The sequence below is a fragment of the Oratosquilla oratoria genome, chromosome 20 (assembly GCF_046742065.1).
Source record: "Oratosquilla oratoria isolate Oo_2021 chromosome 20, ASM4674206v1, whole genome shotgun sequence".
NCBI lineage: Eukaryota > Metazoa > Arthropoda > Malacostraca > Stomatopoda > Squillidae > Oratosquilla > Oratosquilla oratoria.
Window position 1 is genome coordinate 45,754,336 of NC_134796.1, and position 23,388 is coordinate 45,777,723.

The following is a 23,388-nucleotide window of genomic DNA, read 5'->3' on the forward strand; positions in this document are numbered from 1 at the left end:
AAGGGAAGGCGAGAAGAGCAGAACTAAGATGAAGTATCGAGAGAAAAATGAAGTTCTACGAGCTACCAAGACAATGGCGAGGTATAAATCTGGTAGGTGGAAGAATAAGAAAACAAAAAACTAAAAAGGTGTACTCGCAGAATGGAGTGAGAGGGTGGGGTGCGGGGAATGTGAAAAAAAAATCTACACATTACCAGACCTCAACTAGCTGTGTTTGTTTTTTGCACTGTCAACACTGGCTCACTAAGCTACTGAACCCCCAGCCCCGACCCCATCCTTAACAACTTAAATATCAGAGAACTTCAAATGAACCACAAAAATATACCCAAACCAATCATTAGATATAATGGATGCATCTTAATTGCGTCAACACATCAGATATGATCACAATGATAACTCCTTATAAAACTAACGAGCTTACCTATCTACTCAAGTAGTATCACAACCACTATATCAAACAATTTGTACTTTTGGTTACACAAAATCTACTGACATGGGACTTCCCTATAGATAATGAAGCTCTCTGGAAACAGTTGTCAAATCTATACAGAGCTGGCTGCCATTATTGAAATGCAATTACTATAACTTAAGGATTAATAATTTCTATCAAATGGATTCCCCTGACCTGAATAAAGTTATCTGGTATTAGTCACAAGATAAATAGAAATCCATTGCTGTTATTCATGAGTGTGTGAGAGATACAGAGAGAAGAATGAGAGGAAAAGAGAGAGCAAGAGAGAGAGAGAGAGAGAGAGGGGGGGAGGCATTGCCTACTACGTGTGAGAAAGTTACTTCAATTGTATACCACATTGTGTGAAGAAAAAAAATTTGTGCTATCCAGTTTGACTACTTACTCTGTTTGCACTACATGAACATTCTTGGATGGTACACAAAACACCAAAGCAACGTGTGCTTCTACCAAAGCTACGACAAAAATCAACCCAGGACAACTCCCCCACCCCCCATTTCATAATTTTGATTTTTGTGTTTATTTTATACTGTTACTACTTTCAAGAAGACATAACTAATCATTTATGCTCCAAGACAAATTTATTCCATTCACCTGCAGATTCAACTAATTAAAATTTCTTGATGTTTGCAACACCCCCCCCCCTCCCATTTCTGCCATTACCCATACTGGGAGATGGCTATGCATGGTTGTTTTGTCAGAGGTCTGGGATTAAGATTTTCTACCATACTGCCGCTACACGCAGATTCAGTCTACTTCCAAGTTGTCGCCTCCAGACACTGGGACACTAGTCTGTTGATCCATCCTCCTCCCAATTAGCTAAAACATAACCAACAAAATATTCTTCCCATACTCTGACTGAAACCTGAGAAAAGTTTTGGTTTACCTAACAACACTGGCCATACTCTATCACTGAGTCTGGTACTTGTTCTCCCGACTGGGCCAAAGATGACTATGAGCTTTAACTATATTTCTTTCACCTTTTCTTATAAGGAGAGATGACAACTGGCAACTCCTCTCCTATTACTATAAGCTGGAGACACCATCATACAACAATCCAACCTATCTTCCTTGAGAGATCTACTAAAGGGTCTGAGGGACTGTTGTTTCATTGTGAGACTGTGGGTTTCTAGTCTGTGAACTCATGACCACAATTATCAATATACATCCTGTATTGAGACATTTCCTGCACAGTTATGCAGGACTTTGGTGTCACTCCTAGACTAGAACCTGGTTGGATTATTCAACATTTGGAGATAAATACCCATTCCGAGATGAATGCTGAACCACGTGTTAACTTTACTATCTCCTGTTTCTGAAGGTCTTCTTAAAACCCTCCTTGGAAGCCCATTGCTTCCTTCTCATATTCCTGTGCTGGTGGAAAAAAATACTGCCAGTGTTCTCATGCATGATGTAAAAAGGTGACTAAATGGGGCTATGTGAAATGACTGCGACTTTCTCTTTCCGTAGTTTCTCCATAAAGGAGTCGAGGCAAGCTTTGAATCCTTAAAGGCCACTGGTATGTGTATGTGTATGTATGTGTACATATACATATAATTTTATTTATAGTTACCTTATTACATCATGACTTCTGCAACAAATTGAGACCTCAGATATATAAAGAAAGGAAAAGAATCCACCTAAAATGTAAACCTTCTCCCATAGATCTCTGGGAAGAAAGAATGGATTGTTGTCTGTTATTAGAGTGGGACTGTTTCTACATCAATGACTTAGAGTAGTATTAGTGAGAGTGGTTACCATTGGCTGTAAGTTCTTGTGTGAAAAGGTAGGAAACAGAAGTTGACAGAGATACTGGACCTGATCCAGTAATTGTGTCAGCCCCTCAAGGACCTTTATATGGAGGTGAGGGTGTTCAATGGTTTTGAAGACAGGAAGGAGACCATTCCCTCCGATGTCCATTGCAGGTCCCTTCAGTAATACAGTTGCAGACATATGACTGACACAGTGGCATGCTGGTTGCTGCTGGCGTGTAGCAACTAACATGTCACCATGTTCCTCTCAAGTATTAGGGCAAGGTCTTCACTGGATCAATTGACCCCATCACTCTCTGCCCTCGCCATGTTGTGAATCTGTTGCTGTGTCATTGGGGCCAAACTGTGGGTATCTCCTTCACCATTAAAACTTTGTGTCATGAAGGTTCTTGTGGTGGGGAATTAATGTATCTACAATTGTCCCGATACTACTGATACTTGGTTAACAAGTCTGTTATTTTCACATGTTGCAGGAACCAAGAACACCCTGTTCAGGTCAGAATGCCCATGTATTACACAACAATGAAATCAGTCATACCAGCTCAACCTCTGTCTCTGTCCTCTGAATAAAGACAACTAGACAACACATCTACACTCATCACATCAGCATATATACATACAGAAGATCATACTTATTACCAAAGGTTCCTTTCCCCACTTTACAAGGGGGAGTGGCCGAGTCAAAGCACACTCCCATCCCACAAAATAACAACAAAATTATAATAATCTTTATACAATACAAGCAATTGGTCCAGACACCATACCAAACACCTTGGTACACAGGAGTTCAGCACTCTTGAACATATTGTATAGACACGGTAAAGGAAACATGGACTGGAGGTGAAGCTTTTATTCCTGACGTTTCGTCTAATGATTTTCTCATTCCATTCCTTTGAGAAAGTCGTTAGACGAAACATCAGGAATAAAAGCTTCACCTCCAGTCCATGTTTCCTTTATCGTGTCTATACAACTTGTTCACATGGATTTTCACTCGTGAACATAATTACTGTTATGTACACTGCAACACCATACATTTTGGAAACGTAGGAAAATCAGCTTGAATTCTCAAATGTGGCAAAGTGTCAATGGATCCACTACTTCACATATCAGCTGATCATACTACTGTGCACATCAAAACTAATGCAGTGGGCTGAACTGCCCATAACCAACCTGCACATCCTCCTCTCTTACATGATCTTCCACACCTACCATTCCATGACACAATCTTGCACAAAGCATACTGGAAAGATTCAACCATAAACAACTATGCTGCACACTACTCACAAAAAGAGCTTGACTACATTTACCTCCTGCTTTTCATACACAAGACTTATGATGCACTAATACACAATGTCATACAATGGTAGCCAAACTACTTTTCGGGTAGACGTGTGTACACACAATAAACATCAGCCACTTTGCACAAACACAATAATCCCATAAGGCTGTCTTTTCACTTACACTATTCAGTTTGTACACGAGCAACGTGCCAGTGCTCGCACCTGAGATGACCAACACACATACTGCATCTAATGCTGACACACTCAATGTACACACAAGTAACAAGTAGCTGCTGCCTTCCACCAAACAACACAGACTAAGGCAATTAATTATCAATAACTAAATGAAATGAGTGACCAGCCACGTCCAGTCACACTTCTCACCAATGACAACCTAGACCACCACTGACCATACTTTTAACTCAACACTAACCCCTTTCCCCATCATACACAAAAATTGTACACAGCATATTACAAAACAAATATTACACATAAATGTGGCAAATATCTTAACACTGTGCAATTACTGCTAAAGCCTTTGGAAACACACATGCTCACACACTGTACAAACAACACCTACAGTCTATACTGGACCATTCTACTCCAGCATAGTCAGCACTCATGACAAACTACATTATCTATCCTTGGGGGGTCAATACTGAACTGATGAAGTAAGTCACAGAGCCAGTAGATATTTAAGAAGGATACATGTCTAAAGTGATCAGCATATATCTTGAGTGGAAACAAGCCTCCAATTATAAAAAATTGTTGCATGACTTGTTTGTAGGGGGTGTCAGAAGTTCCTAAATATCAACTCCATAAATTCTATTCAATCAATACTTCATATGGGATTACAACATTCATATTGCATATAGGCAACACCCTCTAGACACCTACACATGGAAACCAACATTTTGCACACCTATGAACATTTCAGCATGCATAGCACACAACACATAGCGTTCACGAAACTAATAGCTCCCATCACAGTATCACTGACCATCTTCAGAACACTGATACAACGCAATACATAACACTATTCCTCCACCTCCCACTCAACCACACCAACTAGAATATACAATAGACTTCTGTGTAAATGAAAACTTAAATTCAAGACAAGATCCAAATTAAGTAAATCTCACGATTCTAGCTCATACTGGAAGGATAAGATTCAAATTACTAAACCGCTTGTGGTAAAGTTTAAGCGAGTACCCAACAAAAGATGTGGTGATAGCCCTATGCAATGAAATACATTTAATGTATTGTTATTAAGTAACACATTTAATGTATTACCTGGAAATCATTTGAAGTGTTGGTCTGTTATTAATGATGCATGTATGAGAGTAAATACCCTATGTAAACTATAACTTGTAGTGGTATCAGCTAAAAGAAAGTTGCTTGCTGGTATGTTCATACACCATATAGGCTGTATTTAAAGTCAATTTTTAATGATTTGTACTTGCCAGTTGCCAATAAGTCTATCAAAATGCATGTTAGAATAGAGCCTTTATTAGTACGACTTTTTGTTTGTTACTAATAAAGGCTCAGTCCTCAGATGGGATTTCTTTTGATAAGTTTTAACGTCACAATTTCTGTACTTGACCAGTCACTCCCATCCCCTTTTATAACACTTTAACTGGTGTCTGATAACCCAAATATAGTGCACACAAAATCCTCAAAGACAGAGCTCTAGCTACCAGCCTGTAAACACTCCTTAAATATAACACATACAAATTAGATAAAAATACTCGGCTTTATGTTCAACACCTCGATGACACTTGCACTACACGACATCAAACAGAAATGTAGCATAATTATGGTTCATCATCCTTGCAGGAATTGGTGGCAAAACCTTCATGTAAGTCAATGACACTAATATACAAACACTATGTACACTAATAACTGGGCTAGTCCAGCACAGGTACTGCCTGTCTTAGAAACATCATTGTAAACTATGAATCATACAAAATCATCAGTGGCTGCACACGACATCCATAGATCATCTACACAAATAGATCAAAGTTCTGTAACTCTGCCATCGCTAAGACATGCACAGCACAATACACAGCTTTCACCAAACAAAACCCACACAACACATCACATGGACTTGAGAACACTTACAACAATACAATACAGAAGACCAACTTGTCACTCCCACCCAACTACACCAGCAAACATAAATGTACGTTACTCACATAAAGAGCTCTAGCTTGCCAGGAGCCAAACTCCTTGGCTGTCTTCCACCGTCCATACATAAATCAGAGGCCCAAATACACGCTACATAGCACACCTAAGCAGATGCTGCTGTGGCCATCACACAAAACTCAAGATGTACAGACACAAGTTAGGCAACATAGCAGACGATACATGCCCACACTACCAGGCTGCGTCAGACAGTCACACTCATCCTCACAGACTGCACAGCACTGGCGGCAGCACATTGACATGAACACAACATATCTGTGACGGAGGACCTTTGGTGGCAGCCCGTGAGGGCGATCAGTTTCCTCTGTTGATCTGGTGTGCTGTCTCATTGACGCCGTGGGCAACTCAACAACAACAACAACTGCAAGGTAAATGCACAAGTCATCTGATTGTGCACCTTAATTTCCTGCCTGAATTATGAACATGTTTATGCTCGTGATTCTGCATGTACCATTCCGTGCTAAGCTGCCTCGAGTACTTAAGGTCTGCAACTGTACCTGGTTTTGTTTACCCACAGCAGCAAGACATTGGCATTCAGTCAGCAACCATACACAAGAATTTATATATATTTTTTGTGTATCTGTGTGCTTTAACTTTGCTACCTCCTTGTGTAGGGGAGAAGATACATATACATATATATATATACCAAAGGTTTTTTTTCCCCATTACATGGGAGGTAGCAAAAGACAAAGGCATAGAAATCACTCCCACCCATTCCATCCCCTACATACTCCAATCCCATCTGCCCTCTTCCCTCCCTTTTATCTTGGCACCTCCTGGATGACAGGTCATAAGACACAACACATCTACAGCAAGGCCACTTCATCAATTTGGCAACCACCACTCCTTTTGTTCCCAAATGTATATATGACAATATGTCAACGGTTTCAAGAACATGTTACATTGGTGCTGAATTACAATGGTAAACCATTATCTAAAATACTTTGTGTCAGCCTGCTCGAAATTAAGACACTCTCCAGCAGTATTATGACGGAAGTGAGAAATAATAAATTCTGCTCATGAATAACCATGAATTCATAACTGAAGCCTTACAAGTCCAATATTGACTTTATTTCCCTATTTATAAACCTATACAGTGAGTCCTCCTTATACGGTAATTCTTTATCCGGTAAATTCACAGTTACGGTATTTGGTAATTACTACCCTTGATTCTATTTACAGGAAAAATTCACAGATATGGTATCCGCTCATGTTTTGTTTACACTGTACCATAGCGCCACCACCGAGAATGTCTCGGAAATATCGAAAAAGCCCTGGGTTCAGTATATGGTAATTTCAATTTGTGGTAAGGTTTTCAGGAATGCATATTAGTACTGTATAACGAGGACTTACTGTAACTGATACTTGGAAATAGCATATATTTAACCTATAACTGATAACTTGGAAGTAGCATCCATTATGAAGATATGACTCATATATCACTTTATTGTTAACAACAACAAACCCAAAATAGGCATGGTCATACTAGAAAAATCAAAGTACTATGCAATTTCACGTATATTCCCTTATTATCAATTCTATGGGTTCTTTAGCCAGAATGTGTACTTATGGATCACTCCTCTGTATCAGTTCTCTCTTGCAGGCAATCCATGGACTGAAATTTGCCACCACATTTGCCCCTAAGTATCTAAAGCTATCCACTTCCTCCAGTCTCTTTCCCTTAATACTCACTTCCAATTTGCTGCTATCCTATCCCCATCTCATCATCTTAGTTTTACCCACATTTGTCTTCAACTTCCTTCTTTTGCCCACCTTCCTAAACTCCATCACTAACTTCCTTAATCCCTCCTCATAAATAAACATAAATCCATCCTCCCTTATAAATATAAATTTCTAACCCCTTGCTGTTAAAAAAAAAGATTGCTTAATGTATGCAATTTCCAAAATACTGAGGTACAATCATTAAAAAACTTTGTCCATGAGGTATGTCAATTATTGTGGAATTGTGATCTTCATGGTTTTAGAGCTTTCATAGCAACTTGCCTTTTTATCTTTTTTTATTCTTCTACTTTCACATTCCCAACAATCCTCATTATCAATCTAACCTTCTGACCATGTCTAGTGTTCTATAGACCTTCAAAATAAGTGCTCTACAAATTCTAAGCTATTCTTTCTATCATACCCAAACTGATAGAAAATATGATCCTGAAAAGAACATATACCTACCTCATCAAACTGGTATGGATTCAAGAAGGCCACTTCATCAGAACAATATTTCTTACAAATGTCATAAAACAAGTACTGAAGAACAGAAATCACTTGACAAAACAGTAATGGTAGCAATAGGTAAAAAACAAGGCTCTTGGCACTTGTCCTACATACAAGCATGTGAGCAAGGAGGGGAAGGGGGTGCTTGTGCCTTTGCTCCCATTGTCTTGTATCAAACATGGCCTCTTACTAAAAATTCAAAAACACGTATTCTAGGGAAACGTGTTACTAGCATTTCTTTTCATCTACTGGTTTTGCTACCTATCTAGTATATTACCATGAATCAAAGAACACTCAGGGGTCAGATTAAATGGCTAACCTCTCCAACATACTTGGCCTATTATTTGATACGCAACTTTCACTCACTACACAGAAAGACCAAAGGAACACTGACTAGCCACATGAACAGGATTTAAACAGTAGGAAAACTACTAAATAAATATAAACTCTTCATAAGAACTACACTTACCTACACATCCAAGACGTGGTGTCCAACAATTATAAAAACAGACAACCTACAAACAACACACAATAAAGCTGGACACAAACTATGCACAAAAGCAATAATAACGACACCCCTATTCATGGAAATCAATATTTTTCCTAGGGAGCAGCACATAAGAATAATAGGCCGAGTTTTATGCAAGAGAACACCCCCATTCTTTGCATCAGTTTTGGGATAACAGAGCATCACAAGGGCAGAGTTCATTCTGAATCCACAAAAGGAAACCCAGACTGATGGCTGGAGGGAGGGAGGGCAAAGAGAGAGAGAGAGAGAGAGAGAGAGAGAGAGAGAGAGAGAGAAAAGAAGAAGAAGAAGAAGAAGAAGAAGAAGAAGAAGAAGAAGAAGAAGAAGAAGAAGAAGAAGAAGAAGAAGAAGAAGAAGAAGAAGAAGAAGAAGAAGAAGAAGAAGAAGAAGAAGAAGAAGAAGAAGAAGAAGAAGAAGAAGAAGAAGAAGAAGAAGAAGAAGAAGAAGAAGAAGAAGAAGACGACGACGACGACGACGACGACGACGACGACGACGACGACGACGACGACGACGAAGAAGAAGAAGAAGAAGAAGAAGAAGAAGAAGAAGAAGAAGAAGAAGAAGAAGAAGAAGAAGAAGAAGAAGAAGAAGAAGACAGTTGGGGGGTAGGTACGATGACCATATCATGATGTAGCAGTGGGTACCCCAATTGGCTTCTACTGTTGGGTACTGTGGAGGTGATGCTGGGGAACAGGGATGACCATCCATTCATGAGGAACTCGGGTGGGAAGGACAACAAATGGGGCTTTGGAGGGGTGTTTGCTTTGACTTGGTTACTCACCTCAAGGGAAAAAGGCCTATTGGTATATCTGTTACAGTAAGAACACGTACCTATGGATTACGCTTAATCCCTGAATGTTTCAGTGAATACGCGTAATCCCCGTTTCACTAACCTAACCTAAGGTTAGGTTAGGTTAGTGAAACGGGGATTACGCGTATTCACTGAAACATTCAGGGATTACGCGTAATCCCTAGGTACGTGTTCTTACTGTAACATATCTACACATGTGTGTGTATATATGCATATGGGATTTTGTGATCATAGGTCCTTTCCTGAACATTACAACAAATACAGCACATAAGGCCCACCAGATATAATATAAATACACCAGCAGTATTCCACTCCACACAGGCATGTATGGGGGGGGGGGGAAGAGTGAGAGTGAGAGAGAGAAAACCTATCCATGTTATTGTGCCTAGAAGAATAATTCTTAAATATGCAGATATTCAAGAGAATTTGGAAATTTCAGATACCTGTCAACATCAACCTAGCCCCAGTATCCCACAACATATCCCTACATGCACGCACACACACACACAGATTACAAAACAATCACTCCATAACATGCCATCAAATTCTGTGCCCAATAGAAAAATCGCTCCCAAGGATGTGCTTACAATCAGGTCACCAGCCCCACACTAAAAACCATAACAACACGGAATCAGCCGGTTATTAAACAACAATTGCCTGAAGTGCAAGAACCACATGGGAAACACAACACAATGCTCCCAATACGTTCATTGTCCTTCACTCACTCCTGAGAGCAGCACTGGGCTGAACCAGTAACAACTGCTGGTTTTTAGTGTCGGGTCTTTTGCTGGAGAACTGGCACAATAAACCGATTGATTAATACAATATTTAGGGTGGGCAATTGGTAAGATCTACTGGCTACTGTTGAGTACCTGGGAATCATGAGTTTCCTGTGAGACACATCTAAGGCAGCAGACTGACTGATTAGGATGGGAACCAGAGACAAATACCAGTTCTCCTCACTATCCACATTCAAAACACACGAGCATCTCCACCTCCACGAAGACACCCGATAGGGCAAGAAATTTCTTTCTCAACTCTGATTAGTCCCCACACTCTAAAAACATTTTTTCACCCAAGAGATAAGTAGAATTTGTTCTCCACCACCAAAGAAGACTCCAGTAGTCAATTTCTCCCATCTGCCAAAACCATAAAATCCTTGGCCTTACAGTGATACTCTAAATATCAAAAAGATCTAACAGCGTAGGCAGATACAAAATCTAATGCACTTACAACAGTAGCAGTCATAAAATTTGGACAACAAACACTTGTTATTGTATGTAAACAACTCACAAGAACTACACTTCACTAAACACCCAACAATTACAAAAACAATGCCATCCAACAAACAAAAACAAACCATTAAAAACAATAACTGGATGCACTTGAAGAACACAAATACCACATCAACACCTAGAAACCAAAATCCTTTCCATCAAATGGAATACAAGAATGACAGATACAGTTCTGCATACACTCCCTCAAATCCACCCCCTCCTCGTATATCAAACAAAAAGAACTCTTAACACAACGAAAAATCACCAATATTCTTCTCAAACATTTACAAGAACCTACCCTGCAGTACTCCACAACATATCCATACAAAAAATTACATTCAAACCACGAAACAAGCACTCCTTAATTGACTTTTTTCCATATCTTGCATTAGGTACCATTTACCACTTAGGTGAAGATGCACTAGTCTATACAACCAATGCCTCACACTTTAACCTATTTCATACTTTCTCTTACGGTTGGTTGTCTTGTTTTCAAGTCTATGTAACCCATTTTCATCTTTCACACCACCTTCTCACTTTCCAAGACGATATTTGTACTCTTCCTTCACAAAGGTGGAGCATGCCGACAGGAGACCTTTTGGTCCATAACTAGGTCAGATGCAAGGAGAGGAGGAGGAGGAGGAGGAGGAGGAGGAGGAGGAGGAGGAGGAGAAGAAGAACAAGAAGAAGAAGAAGAAGAAGAAGAAAATTAGCCATCACCTTCCACCCCCTTTTCCAAATTTCCTAACTCTTATAAGTCATTTCTTATCCTCTTCCCCTATATTCTTGTCCTCAAACCCTTTACTACATTTAATTCCAACATTTTCATCTTCAAGCAGTACACTGTTTGAAAGTACTCAAATTTCCACTATTCTCTTATGTATAGTGGCAGTCATTATCTAATGAATATATCATCTAAACAATCCCTAGTCTCAATTCTAGAATCTGTTCTCTTACCATATTCAACTGTGTGCAACTTTTTTCTACCCATGGTTATAACCATGACCAATACCTGCACTGCCCCCTCCCCCACACACTTCTTGATCTCGTGTTTTTGTATCCTTTCATATTTCCCCCCCCAACTCCTCGCCCATCAAGATTATCATTCCCAAGAACTTTTTGACACCTCTACCTGGCCCCTCCTCATTTTCTATCTCATCTCTCTTTATCCTAAATAATCCACATCTTTTTGCATTCTCTTGTGATCCATTCTTTTATTCACAAAATTTTACTTCTTTGTATTAGTCACATTTCATTATGTTCCCTTTCCCTTTCACACCTCTCCTGGACTAAAATCACATTACAAAATATGATGGGTACAAGTAATGATCCTCAAAGATAGATGTGATAATCATCTCCCTGACATCTGTCTTTTGAACACATCATTCCCCTCGGCTCCAATTGGAGGGTGCAACATCAAGGGGCAGATGCTCAGTCCAATTTTTGGACTGGGCCAAAAGACCTCTATAATCTTTAATCATTTTCTCTACCTTTCCCATAACTGAGCTGACAACTTGTAACTGTTCCCCTCCTATAAACTGGAGACAAGATTCCCACAATTACAAACTTTTCTTCTCAGCCATCAATTGGAGGACCCAAGAACTCTTGAATTATTTTCTCTACCTTTCACATAAGCAAGCTGACAACTAGTAACTACTCCCCTCCTATAAACTGGCAACACAAGATTTCCACAATCACAAACACAAACTTTTCTTCTTGGCTATCAATCCAAAGGCCCAGTGACCAGTACTTGCTTTTATTGGGCTCAAGGTTTCCAGTGGATGGCAAATATCATAATTCTATTTTCTTTTTTCTACATGCAACATACATTACCTAATTATTCACAACACACTCATGAATTAATCTACATTTCATGCAAATAATTTGACAAACCTTTATTGTACTTAGGGATTCCTTATACTTTTAATATATACGTATGCACATACATGTACAGCAATTGTATAATGCCATGCTCATGTTACACGTAAATAAACACTGATACATATGCACACTATATAATAAAATACAGCTGATAAAATTATGCATCTGAAGAGGAGAGATAAGCACAAGTAACAAAAGATAACTAAAGGAGAAAATTCGTGATCTACCTTTATACCAAGGGCTTTTCCTCCCTTATAAGGGACACAGCCATATCAAAAGGCACATACTCCCACCCATCACCCTTTCCTCCCTCCCATCTTAGCTCCTCATGGATGACAGGTCATCCCTGTATCCCGCCCACTGCCCCGAGTCAGAGGCAATGCAACAAGACACAGTATATCCACAGGAAGGCGGCTAACTAAATTGGTAAATCCCCCCCCCCACCATCCCCTCATGCAGTAAAAGAGAAGACAGGGAGAAACCCATTCAGGCTGCATCAAAACATCACCCACACATACCACTCCCTACCATTCTTAACCTCTTCCATATGACAACACTTACGCAGGCATCATGTGGCGCTAGTGGATATACATGGATGCCGGCATTGGCATCCTATCTTGTAGTTGCAGCCGAGTGACACCTGAATTCTGCGAACTGGCTTGATTGCATTATCTGTTTATCATTACTCAGAGTGAAAAAGACCGAGTAAATCAGCAGCGACTTTATATCCTATAATGCGAGTATTGTGATACATCATAGTACATCAGGCGTCTGATGCTGCACGCGGGAGTTTGACTCGTACTGAAGAGGTTAATTTGGAGGCGAATAAAAATGTCAGGAGGTGAAGAGAGCTGGAGACTGAGAAAGAACTGAAGTGGTATAGCTAGGATAAAGTAGGTTCAAGGATTCCAGCCTGCCATATAGGTATATACAGGAGGTAGGAATAGAATATGCCACTCCCGTAGCATTCACACCAACCATGGATAAAAGGTTTCAAACTTGCATGTACTTGGTTGTTGTCTGTTTGGCACCAGTAAATCCTTTCCATATCCAAATACCCTGCTGCTCCATTGGTTCTATGGGAAAGATTACTATACTTGTGGGCCATAGGTCAACTGATCCTTTTAGCTTCTGTCAGTATTCTCCCAGAAGTCACAAATAAATAAACACCCTGCCACTCAATTCAGATTTGGGAGGGATTACTTTATAGTCTGTCTCAGTTCTCGCATTACTGTTTGCATGAACTGACTTCTATGCTCTTGTTTTCACTATTCTTATCATGACATACATGAAACTGATCATACTTTGAACAGTTGCAGGCACAGGATTTGGAAAAGAAAGAACTACACTTAACTATGCATCTACAGAATGGTATCTAACAATTAAGAACACTTGCAGACATCTTACACAAATGCAAAATGATGTCTTAGAAAACTGGCTTCATAAAAACAATACTAATAAGACATCTACTACTAGTATGAAAACCTTTCCCATTGTGCAATACAAAAGAAAAATAAGGCACACAAATTTGTGCAATAGCCTTGATTGCACCCAACTTTCAGATCACACTAAAACAGCCCACCAAATGCAATATACGGTACAAACAACTCCAGGAATATTCTCCTCCAACATCTACAATAACCCACTCTTAATACCCCATAATACATCCATGCAGAAGACTCGTGTCACAAAACAATCTCTCTTTGAAAGAATGCCCAATTCTACTTTTCACCCAACATTTTAGGGACCAGATTCATGCAGTATAGGGAAAACCCCTAAATACAAAGATTCAAAGGTACAAAGAATGAAAAAGTGAGGAAAATTTTCTCTATACATAAGGCATTTGCTTCCATGGTATGAAAATAATTAGGAAAATACCATACAGAATGAAATTTACCGCACGAACAACCACTTTCAATATATGAAAGTATTTGAAGGTATGTAATCCTTTGGTACATGTGGGACTTCCTATATTACATAAATCTTCACTCACAAAAAAGATTGCTGATCACTTTAAATTCTAGTGTTTCTATTCTATCTTTCTCAAATCTCTCCTTTACCACCTTTTTGGTCTGTTGCCCCAAAGGATAGTCTCTTATTGCTGGCAGAATAAATTGAATCCACCCAACTTACCAGAAAGCAATCCAATCATGAAATTACTCCTGTGATATGTTCAGTTCACTGCACTACATTAACCCCTTGAGTACCGGATGCGTGTTTTGTGACACCTGCGTGTCATGGCTGAGTGCACCCGCCAGGAACCGAGCGTGCTCCCCGTGACACGCACGTGTCACAGTTAAGCTGTGTGTATTGAGGGCTCTCAAGGCCTCGGTTTCTGGGTTATTTCTACCCACGTGGTGGCAAGTGTCTGTGTTTACAAACATAAGGCTCCAACCATTCGTGGGACAGTTTGAAACGTTTGTTTACGTAAGTTTGACGGGTCGGTAACGAAAGGGTTAAAACAGTACTAAACATACCAGCCTGGCAACAGACATTGATTGTCCTAAATATTACTACACTTAAGACATACAACACATCATACTACAATGTCTTGCATTCACTCTTTCTAGACAGCGACACAGAATCCCTTCAATGAGCAACTCATGAGATGAACCATTGGCCATAACTAGTTTCTTTGGAGCTGCAGTTATCCTGCAAGAATACCAGGGCTATGAACTGAAATTCTATACTCCAAACTTGCCCAGACTTCGACCCAACCAAAAACTTCCATCTATGATACGTAAAAACTACATTACCATGACTGCACCCTGGCACTGAAATAGTACCAACACAGAGCAGGTCCCACCCTGACAAAAACACAAAATCTTTTCTTTCGAGTGATTTGTGGGTTAATCTGGTGCCTGCTGCTGGTCACCTGGATCAACATATTTAACAACTGATGGCCAACGAACACATTATTAGCTTCAATATTATCATGAAAGCTGTAACAGAACTCAGAAATCAGTCAGATGTCAAGAACACAACACTTTCCTCTATGCAACCTATATCTCCTGTATGCAAAGTGATTGCAATGATATATACTTATTGATATAGTCCACATGTATCCTACAATATATGTACATACATACACCAATGGCATTTTCCCCCTTACAAGGGAGGTAGCCAAACTCAAAGGATAAATCCACTCCCACCTATTTCATCCCCACATACTCCACTCCCATTCACCACCCCTCCCTCCCTCTTTTCTTGGCTCCTCCTGGATGACAGGTCATTCATGAGCTTAGTCAAACCATAATACATGTACATACATACATATACCAAGGCTTTTTCCCCCTTTCAAGGGAGGTAGCCAAAAAGGGAAAGGCACAAAAACACCCCCACCCATTTCATCCCCAAATACACTCCACATACACTCCAAATACATGTACCGATAGTAATAATTAAACCCTATGGTACTTGTATGTTTCTGTTTGTACTGTACAAGGTGATATTCCACATCTGTAGGTGTTAGAGGTCACAGACCCATGCATATAATTTGATCCCCCCTTCCCCCAAGAACCATGCTGTGTTGAAAGAAATAACCCCAAAAGGAATTTGAATAAATTTCAATACAACACAACAACCCAAATCATTGTTCAAAATGAGTGGGTGGAGGGGAGCTTTGCAGGGACAGTAGCATTTGTTTACAGTGGTGATCAAACATTGACTGAAACTGGGTGAAACGAGCAGGGGAGGAATGTAGGTAAGTGGCCAATGAGCCACGGAAAAACAAGAAACCAGCTTGCCTTCGTGTGGGAAGTTACTCCATGAATGTGAGGGGGTCAGCAATCCTTTCTTATTACTTTAATGAGCACTTTCCTAACATGGACTCCTAGGTAGAGTATATAATAATGTAATTATTATATTCTATACTAGTTTTAGTGTGCATCATTATTAATAGCTCATATATATATATATATATATATATATACACACACACACAGTTTATGTGGGTGGGTGTTTGAACTTGACTATTCTCTTTATTAGAGGCAAAGGGCCTTTTGCCACATGTATGTACCATGGAACCATCCAAATCAAGTTTCTTTATGTTAATAGAGAGTAAAGTGGTAAAAGAAAATACTTTGTGTTTTTTGCAAATGTGTGGTCTTCCTTAAATCACCCAAAATATCATGTTTACTCTATGTACAGATTACTAAACAAATGCTGGAAGAATTTGAACTACTTCATACCCAAACAAGTAGCACCCCCCCCCCCAAAAAAAAAAAAAAAAAAAAAAAAAAAAATTATATATATATATATATATATATCAGACCAGCACAACTGACTTCATTCCAAATACCACAACTCCTTCTGGAGAGGGAACTGGGGTGGGGGAATAAACAAATAAAAACAGAATCTTGGTACAGCACATTTCCCATGGGTCTTTAATTCCACAATGGAACAAGGAATGTAGGGTAGAAGGGCAATGAAGATAAATATTTGGAAAGGCTAAATTCATAGAATTGAATCTATTCAATAAAAAAGTGACTGGACAGAATTCAGACAAGAAATAAACGTTTATGGTCCTCTTCTCTGTCTTCTTCAAATTCCAAATCTCTGCTCCATATAATGCCATGAGCACAACCATTACCTCATTCCCTTCTCTTTGCATTTATCACCGGATATCTATTCCTCATGACACTTCTCCCCCCCTAACAACTTTTTCTTGCTTCCCTTTCTCTAATGCATCTTAAACCCCAACGCCCCCTTTTCCTGCTTTATGCGACTCCAAATACTTGACCCCTAGGATATGATGATGCCTATGTAGGCATCACAATGTGTGAGTGGGATACGAGGATGCCAGCGTTGGCATCCTGATTATATTTGTAGTTGTAGCTGAGTGACCCTGTATTCTGTCAACAGGCTTGATTGGACTTTCTGTGGTTATAAACACACTAGGTGAAAGAGAATGAATTAAACAGCTGTAACTTTATACTTTATAATACAAGTATTGTGACGCATCATTGCACATCAAGTATCCTAATGTGCATGGAAAAATGACTCGTATTGAAGCGGTTAAAAACAATTACCTTCCTCCAACCTCTCTCCTTTTAAACCTCCAACCCATGGCCACCCACATCTGTCATAAATCTCGCCACCTTCCCATCTCTATCTACTTTCAACTTCCTCTTCTCGCACACCCTCCCATGCTTCACCGTTAACAGCTTCTGTTTACCGCCCAACACAGTTACAAGTAGTTTCATTCAGTAAACAAATACTAACACAGAACTGGCCTAGCCAGACTTCCAACTGCACCAGATACAACCACCATACAGAAGATAGTGAGCAGTTCATTCTACATTGTCCTATTCTCACCCTATCCTGGCGCACACACACATTCATATACCAACAGGACCTTTCCTCCTATCCTCTTTGATATGATGATGCCTACGTAGGGACCATGAGGTATGTGTGAGCACATGAGGATGCTGGCATCGGCATCTTGATTATGTTTATTTTGTAGTTGTAGCTGATTAACCCCCGAATTCTGTGAACTGGTTTGCTCACATTTTCTGTGTTTATTATTACTTAGAGTGAAAGAGAACAAGTAATACAGCAGTGACTTCATATTTTATGACACAAGTAGTGTGATGCATTGTACATTAGGCATGCGATGCTGCGCACAAGAATTTGACTTGCACTGAAGAGGCAAACACCCACCCTTCTTTGTTCTCCCTTATATCTTAGCTCCTTCGGGATGAAAGATCATCCATCTCCTATCCACTGCTTACGTCATAATCAATGCAGCAAGATGCAGCATCTCCATAGCAAGGCATGATGACCAAAACTTGTTTACAACCACCACCACCACTTTACAAGGCAACCCTCCATTCCTCATCCCTTTAGGCCACGTTAATTTCTTATCTATTCATAATCAATTTCCACCCATAACTATCTCCTGCTCTCTCTCTTCTCTACTCAACAGACACTCCCCTTGTGCCCAGAACCCCTTCACTCCATCTGTCCTATTCTCAGTCTTCCCCTCATGTTCACTCCACCCACCTCTGCCTTCCAATCTTTTGCTAGTCTTTCTTTACTCATTCTCTCCACATGCCCAAATCACCATTGTATTTTTCAGTCAACCCAATCTACTAGCTACTGTTTCACCACAACTCTGCCTAACCTCCTTCCTCACTCCCACATTTCTTAACACCATCTCAAAACACATTTAAGGCTCTTTCTTTCTGCGTTCCTTAACCTCTTCCATACGATGACACCTATGTATTCACCTTGGTGTTTGGATCACATGCTGGACTTGTGATCAACAGCTATTTCCCTCCCGAAAGAGAGCTCAGAGTTCATATGACCGATCTATGGGTAATGCTGTGACCTTACACGCACACACACACCCCAACAAATGAGAATTGGAGTAATGACTTGGGGCCCAATGATACTAAAATTATTTCAGCCCTGGGCTGGATTCGAACCCGGACCGCCATAGTGACAGTCGGAGACTCTACCAACCGCACCACTGGGCATCATGAGGCACGAGTGAGTATACAAGGATTTCTGGTGTCAGCATCTTGATCATATTCATTTTGGAGTTGTAGATGAATGACCCCCGAATTGTGATCTGGCTTGACCACATTGTCTGTGTTTATTATTACTCAGTGAACGAGAATAAGAAATAAAGCAGCGACTTTAATATTCTATAACACAAGTAATGTGATGCATCAATTATCGTACATCAGGCATCTGATGCAGTGCGCAAGAATTGGAATCGTAGTGGTTAAATTCTACGTCTCTACCCAATATTACACATGTACACACTATTCACTGCTGGATTAGATATTATTCTACACCTTGTCCCTAAAACCCAACTTATAAATATGTCAGTGTGGATGCATTCTAATTTTTTTCTGTTTTGTACCAGTTATAAAATGGTTACATGAACATGGACTGATAAATCTTCTTAAAAATACCATGATGGGAATTCCAACAACTCCTATCTCTATATGCTACCTATATACCAAGGTCTTTTTCCCCCTTATAGGGGAAGTGTCCAAGTCAAAAGGCATGTAACCATTCCCATCCACCACCCTTTCTCTCATCTTAGCTTCTTATGGATGACAGGTCATCCCTATCTCCTGCCCACTGCCCTGGGTCAGAACAATGCAACAAGTCACAGTACATCCACAAGGTTGCTTCATTTAATCAGCAACACCCCCTCTCTCCTCTCAAGTGTAAAACATAGAAGACAGGAGAAATTTCTTTGGGCTGCGTCAAAATATTATTCACACATAACCACTTCCTACTCCCTCTCTTCCTTATATCATAGCACCATCTATTCTCCACTCACCCTCATCTCCTTCCATCTCCCTTCCTTGCTCAACAGACATTCCCCTCTTGCTCAAAGACCCCTTCCCACCATCCATCCATCTCATCCTCAGTCATCCCCTCAGGTCCAAACCATCCCAATACACTTTCACCAACCCTACCTGCCATCCCCCTTTCCGACCCCGTGTTCCTCACCTCTTCACTTCTCATTCCATCCAACCTTGTAAGCCCTACCATACTTCTCAGACATATCTCAATCTCAAACACATTTAAATTCACCTCTGCCTCTCTCAAATTCCAAGTTTCCATACCATACAGTGTCATTGGCACAATCACCCCTTCCTATAATCTCCTCCATGCACCCATTCTCAGATGCCTGTTTCCAATGAAACTTTTTGATATCCCAAGGCATTTATTTGCTGCTCTCAATCTACAACTCATCTCCACTCCTTTCTTTCCTACCATGTGCAACCCCAAATACCCAAAACCATCCACCTCCTCCAAGATTCACTTCTAACTCTCTACCATTCTCTCCCCTGTTCATCTCATCACCTTATTTTCACCTACATTTACCTTCAACTCTCTCCTATTACATACATTTCCAAACTCACTAACAATTCCTTATAACTAATAAATACTCTCAAATGTTCTACTTACTTGCAGTGCCGAACTTGGGGAAGAGCCACCTACTCCGCCACCTGCTCCACTGCCGCCAAACATGCCAGTCCCTCCTCCAGTTCCCGCTATCATGTTGCCCCCCCCAAAATTTCCCCGGTTATCTCCGAGGTTGTTTCCCATTCCTGGCATCTGCTGCTGCTGTTGCTGCTGTTGTTGTTGTTGTTGTTGTTGCTGCTGTTGTCCAAAGTTGCTGCTGCTGCTGCTGTTGTTGTTATTGTTGCTACCTCCACTTCCACCAAAGTTGCCCATTCCTCCACCGGAATTGTTCCCATAGTTTCCACCACTACCACCTCCACCACCACCACCACCACTGCCAAAGTTGCTGTTGCCACCAAAATTACTGCCATAATTTCCACCCCCATTGCCTCCTCCGTATCCTCCATTACCACCATAGCCACCACTGTATCCACTGTTGCCACCACCATAGCCATAATTACCATTACGGTATGGGCCACTACGGAGAAGACTGGCTGCTTCAGCCTCTCTGGCTGCCAATTCTGTAAACGAGAAATTGGCCATGAAAAACAATTTTGTATTGCTTGATATAATCACACCATATAAAATGTTTATGATCATCTTTCAGGAGATTTTAAAGACACCCTAAAATATACAACTTAAGGCCCTACCCCATAATTTTGGGGGGTGTTTTTTGACTGCTGGCTGTTGCCAATTAATGATAAATCTTGTATCATCGACATTCCAGATCTTTTCACCACATTTTCCACTAGCTAACTTCATATACGACAATGCGATACATATGTATTATGAGAATCAACACTGTGTGAGATCGAAACCTTTATTGGTATGTTTCACTTGTTACAGCTTTTTCAAGTACAGACATATGGCAAACACTGAGTACATATAGGTCGACGGGGAAGGAACTGGGAGAGGTTATCAGGGAGGGGTGGGTGGTATGTGGAAGGGCAGAGGGGTGTGTGTGTGTGGGAAGGGGACGGGTGGGACTTGGTGGAGAAAAGGAGGACATTTCGGACAGTTTGTTGAAATGGACTAAGGGGGACATTTCATACATTTGTGTAATGCGGGTAACAGATGGATGATAGGAGGGGCGATGTTGAACATGCCTCTGTTCTGCTCAATGGTTTTGAAGCTTTGAATGGCGGCTGCTTCCAGGCATTTCCTCCTCACCCTGTCTGGTTCACTAAAAAGAAGCTTTGCGTTATCCCAATCCATCAGGTGGTCGTTGGTGTTCCGATGGATTGGGATAACGCAGAGCTTCTTTTTAGTAAACCATACAGGGTGAGGAGGAAATGCCTGGAAGCGGCCGCCATTCAAAGCTTCAAAACCATTGAGCAGAACAGAGGCATGTTCAACATCGCCCCTCCTATCATCCATCTGTTACCCGCATTACACAAATGTATGAAATGTCCCCCTTAGTCCATTTCAACAAACTGTCCGAAATGTCCTCCTTTTCTCCACCAAGTCCCACCCGTCCCCTTCCCACACACTCCGCCCTTCCACCTACCACTCCCTGATAACCTCTCCCAGTTCCTTTCCCGTCGGCCTATATGTACTCAGTGTGTTTGCCATATGTCTTTACTTGAAAAAGCTGTAACAAGCGAAATGTCGTACCAATAAAGGTTTCGATCTCACACGGTGTTGATTCTCACAGTCTTGTCGGCTTTTGCCTTTGTGTTTCATATGTATTATCACTGACACCCCTAATCTTTTCATCACTGTCAAACCGGTCTTTCATTAATACCAATTTTCCATCAAAAACTTTATCGCTATTTACTACAGACTAACTTCATCATCTATTGATCACAGGCAAAGGTATTATCAACAAATTGTATTTCAGTGTAATATCTCAGGTGAGTCTGTTGGCTACTTTGATCACAAATTTATCATCTTCTGTGATTAACAAAGAGATTTATCATTAATTGGCAGTAACCTGTAGTAAAAGAATGCACCCTAATTTTGAGTTGATTTATGCTGACAATCAGCATCTCATTAATTTGTCAAACTGCCGAAATGGAACCATCATGGACATTCATTAGTTTTAATTAAGTGCACCTAAAGATCCTGGAAAATATGGGGATAGGACCCAAATACTCGTGTAATTCTAAAAATATATTTCCAAAGTGTCCTACCTCTCCTTAGGAGTTCCGTTTCGTGTTCATGCTTGCTCAAAACCATTTTTGCCTGTAGGTGATTCATCTCTGCGATGAAGTCTCGTTTTAAGCATTCCTTCTTTTCGTGGTACATTTGATAAAGTCTCTTCCAACGTAATCCATATTCATACTCCCATGAATTGCGTTCAGCAAATCGAGGACCCTCTGATCTTTCAAAACGGTATTCATCATTTTTTATCATAGTATTCTCTGGGTGGCCTTCATCTTCGTCTTTTGCCTCCAACGGTTCTACTATGGCAGGATGCAAGGACCTGTTTGGATAAAAAAAAAAAATTGTTATTTAAAGAACACAACTGATTGTAATAAAACCCACAACTGGCCTTACATTACTGTCATGATGGCTTACTTTGTAAGAAAGTAACACTCCTCTTGACATTTCTTAATGGCCAGTGTAGATGATTTTTTGTCTGCAAATATGATGATACCCTCTCCTGTTGGTTTACCGCGATCATCGACAATAACCCGACATGTTTCAATCTGTGGAGAGAGAGAGAGAAAAAAAAAATGTATATAAATTTGTATGAAACAACCAAGACAATTTTTCTTTAATTCACATATGGTATATGTACGTATACATTACTTTTCCCCATTTCCATAATTAACCCCTTCCATACGGTGCCGCCTACGTAGGCGTCATGAGGAGCAAGTGGATTCGCGACGCTGCCATATCGGCGTTTTGATTATATTTATTGTAGTCCCCCCTGTATTTTTACATTCTCTCTAATCTGCTCTTAATCCCATTCTCTGTGGTTTTCAAAATTCATGGGTGAAAGAGAGAACGATCGATATAAGCCGTGACTATATTTTATGATGCAAGTATTATTATGAC

The 23,388-nt window shown here is 40.3% G+C and overlaps 1 protein-coding gene across 4 annotated transcripts in view; it reads right to left on the reverse strand.

Moving 5' to 3' along the window:
- LOC143036537 (hrp65 protein-like) overlaps nucleotides 1-23,388 on the reverse strand; it is a 63,751-nt gene that overhangs the window by 24,701 nt on the left and 15,662 nt on the right. For 3 of the 4 annotated variants that reach the window (XM_076204014.1, XM_076204012.1, XM_076204013.1), the window contains exons 4-6: nucleotides 22,906-23,036; nucleotides 22,518-22,810; nucleotides 20,389-20,906 (exon numbers count right to left, since the gene is read on the reverse strand). In XM_076204014.1, the coding sequence (XP_076060129.1) occupies nucleotides 20,389-20,906; nucleotides 22,518-22,810; nucleotides 22,906-23,036 (942 nt within the window). Of the gene's footprint in view, nucleotides 1-5,995; nucleotides 6,088-20,388; nucleotides 20,907-22,517; nucleotides 22,811-22,905; nucleotides 23,037-23,388 lie in introns of all 4 variants that reach the window. The other variant, XR_012967368.1, reaches the window with a different exon arrangement.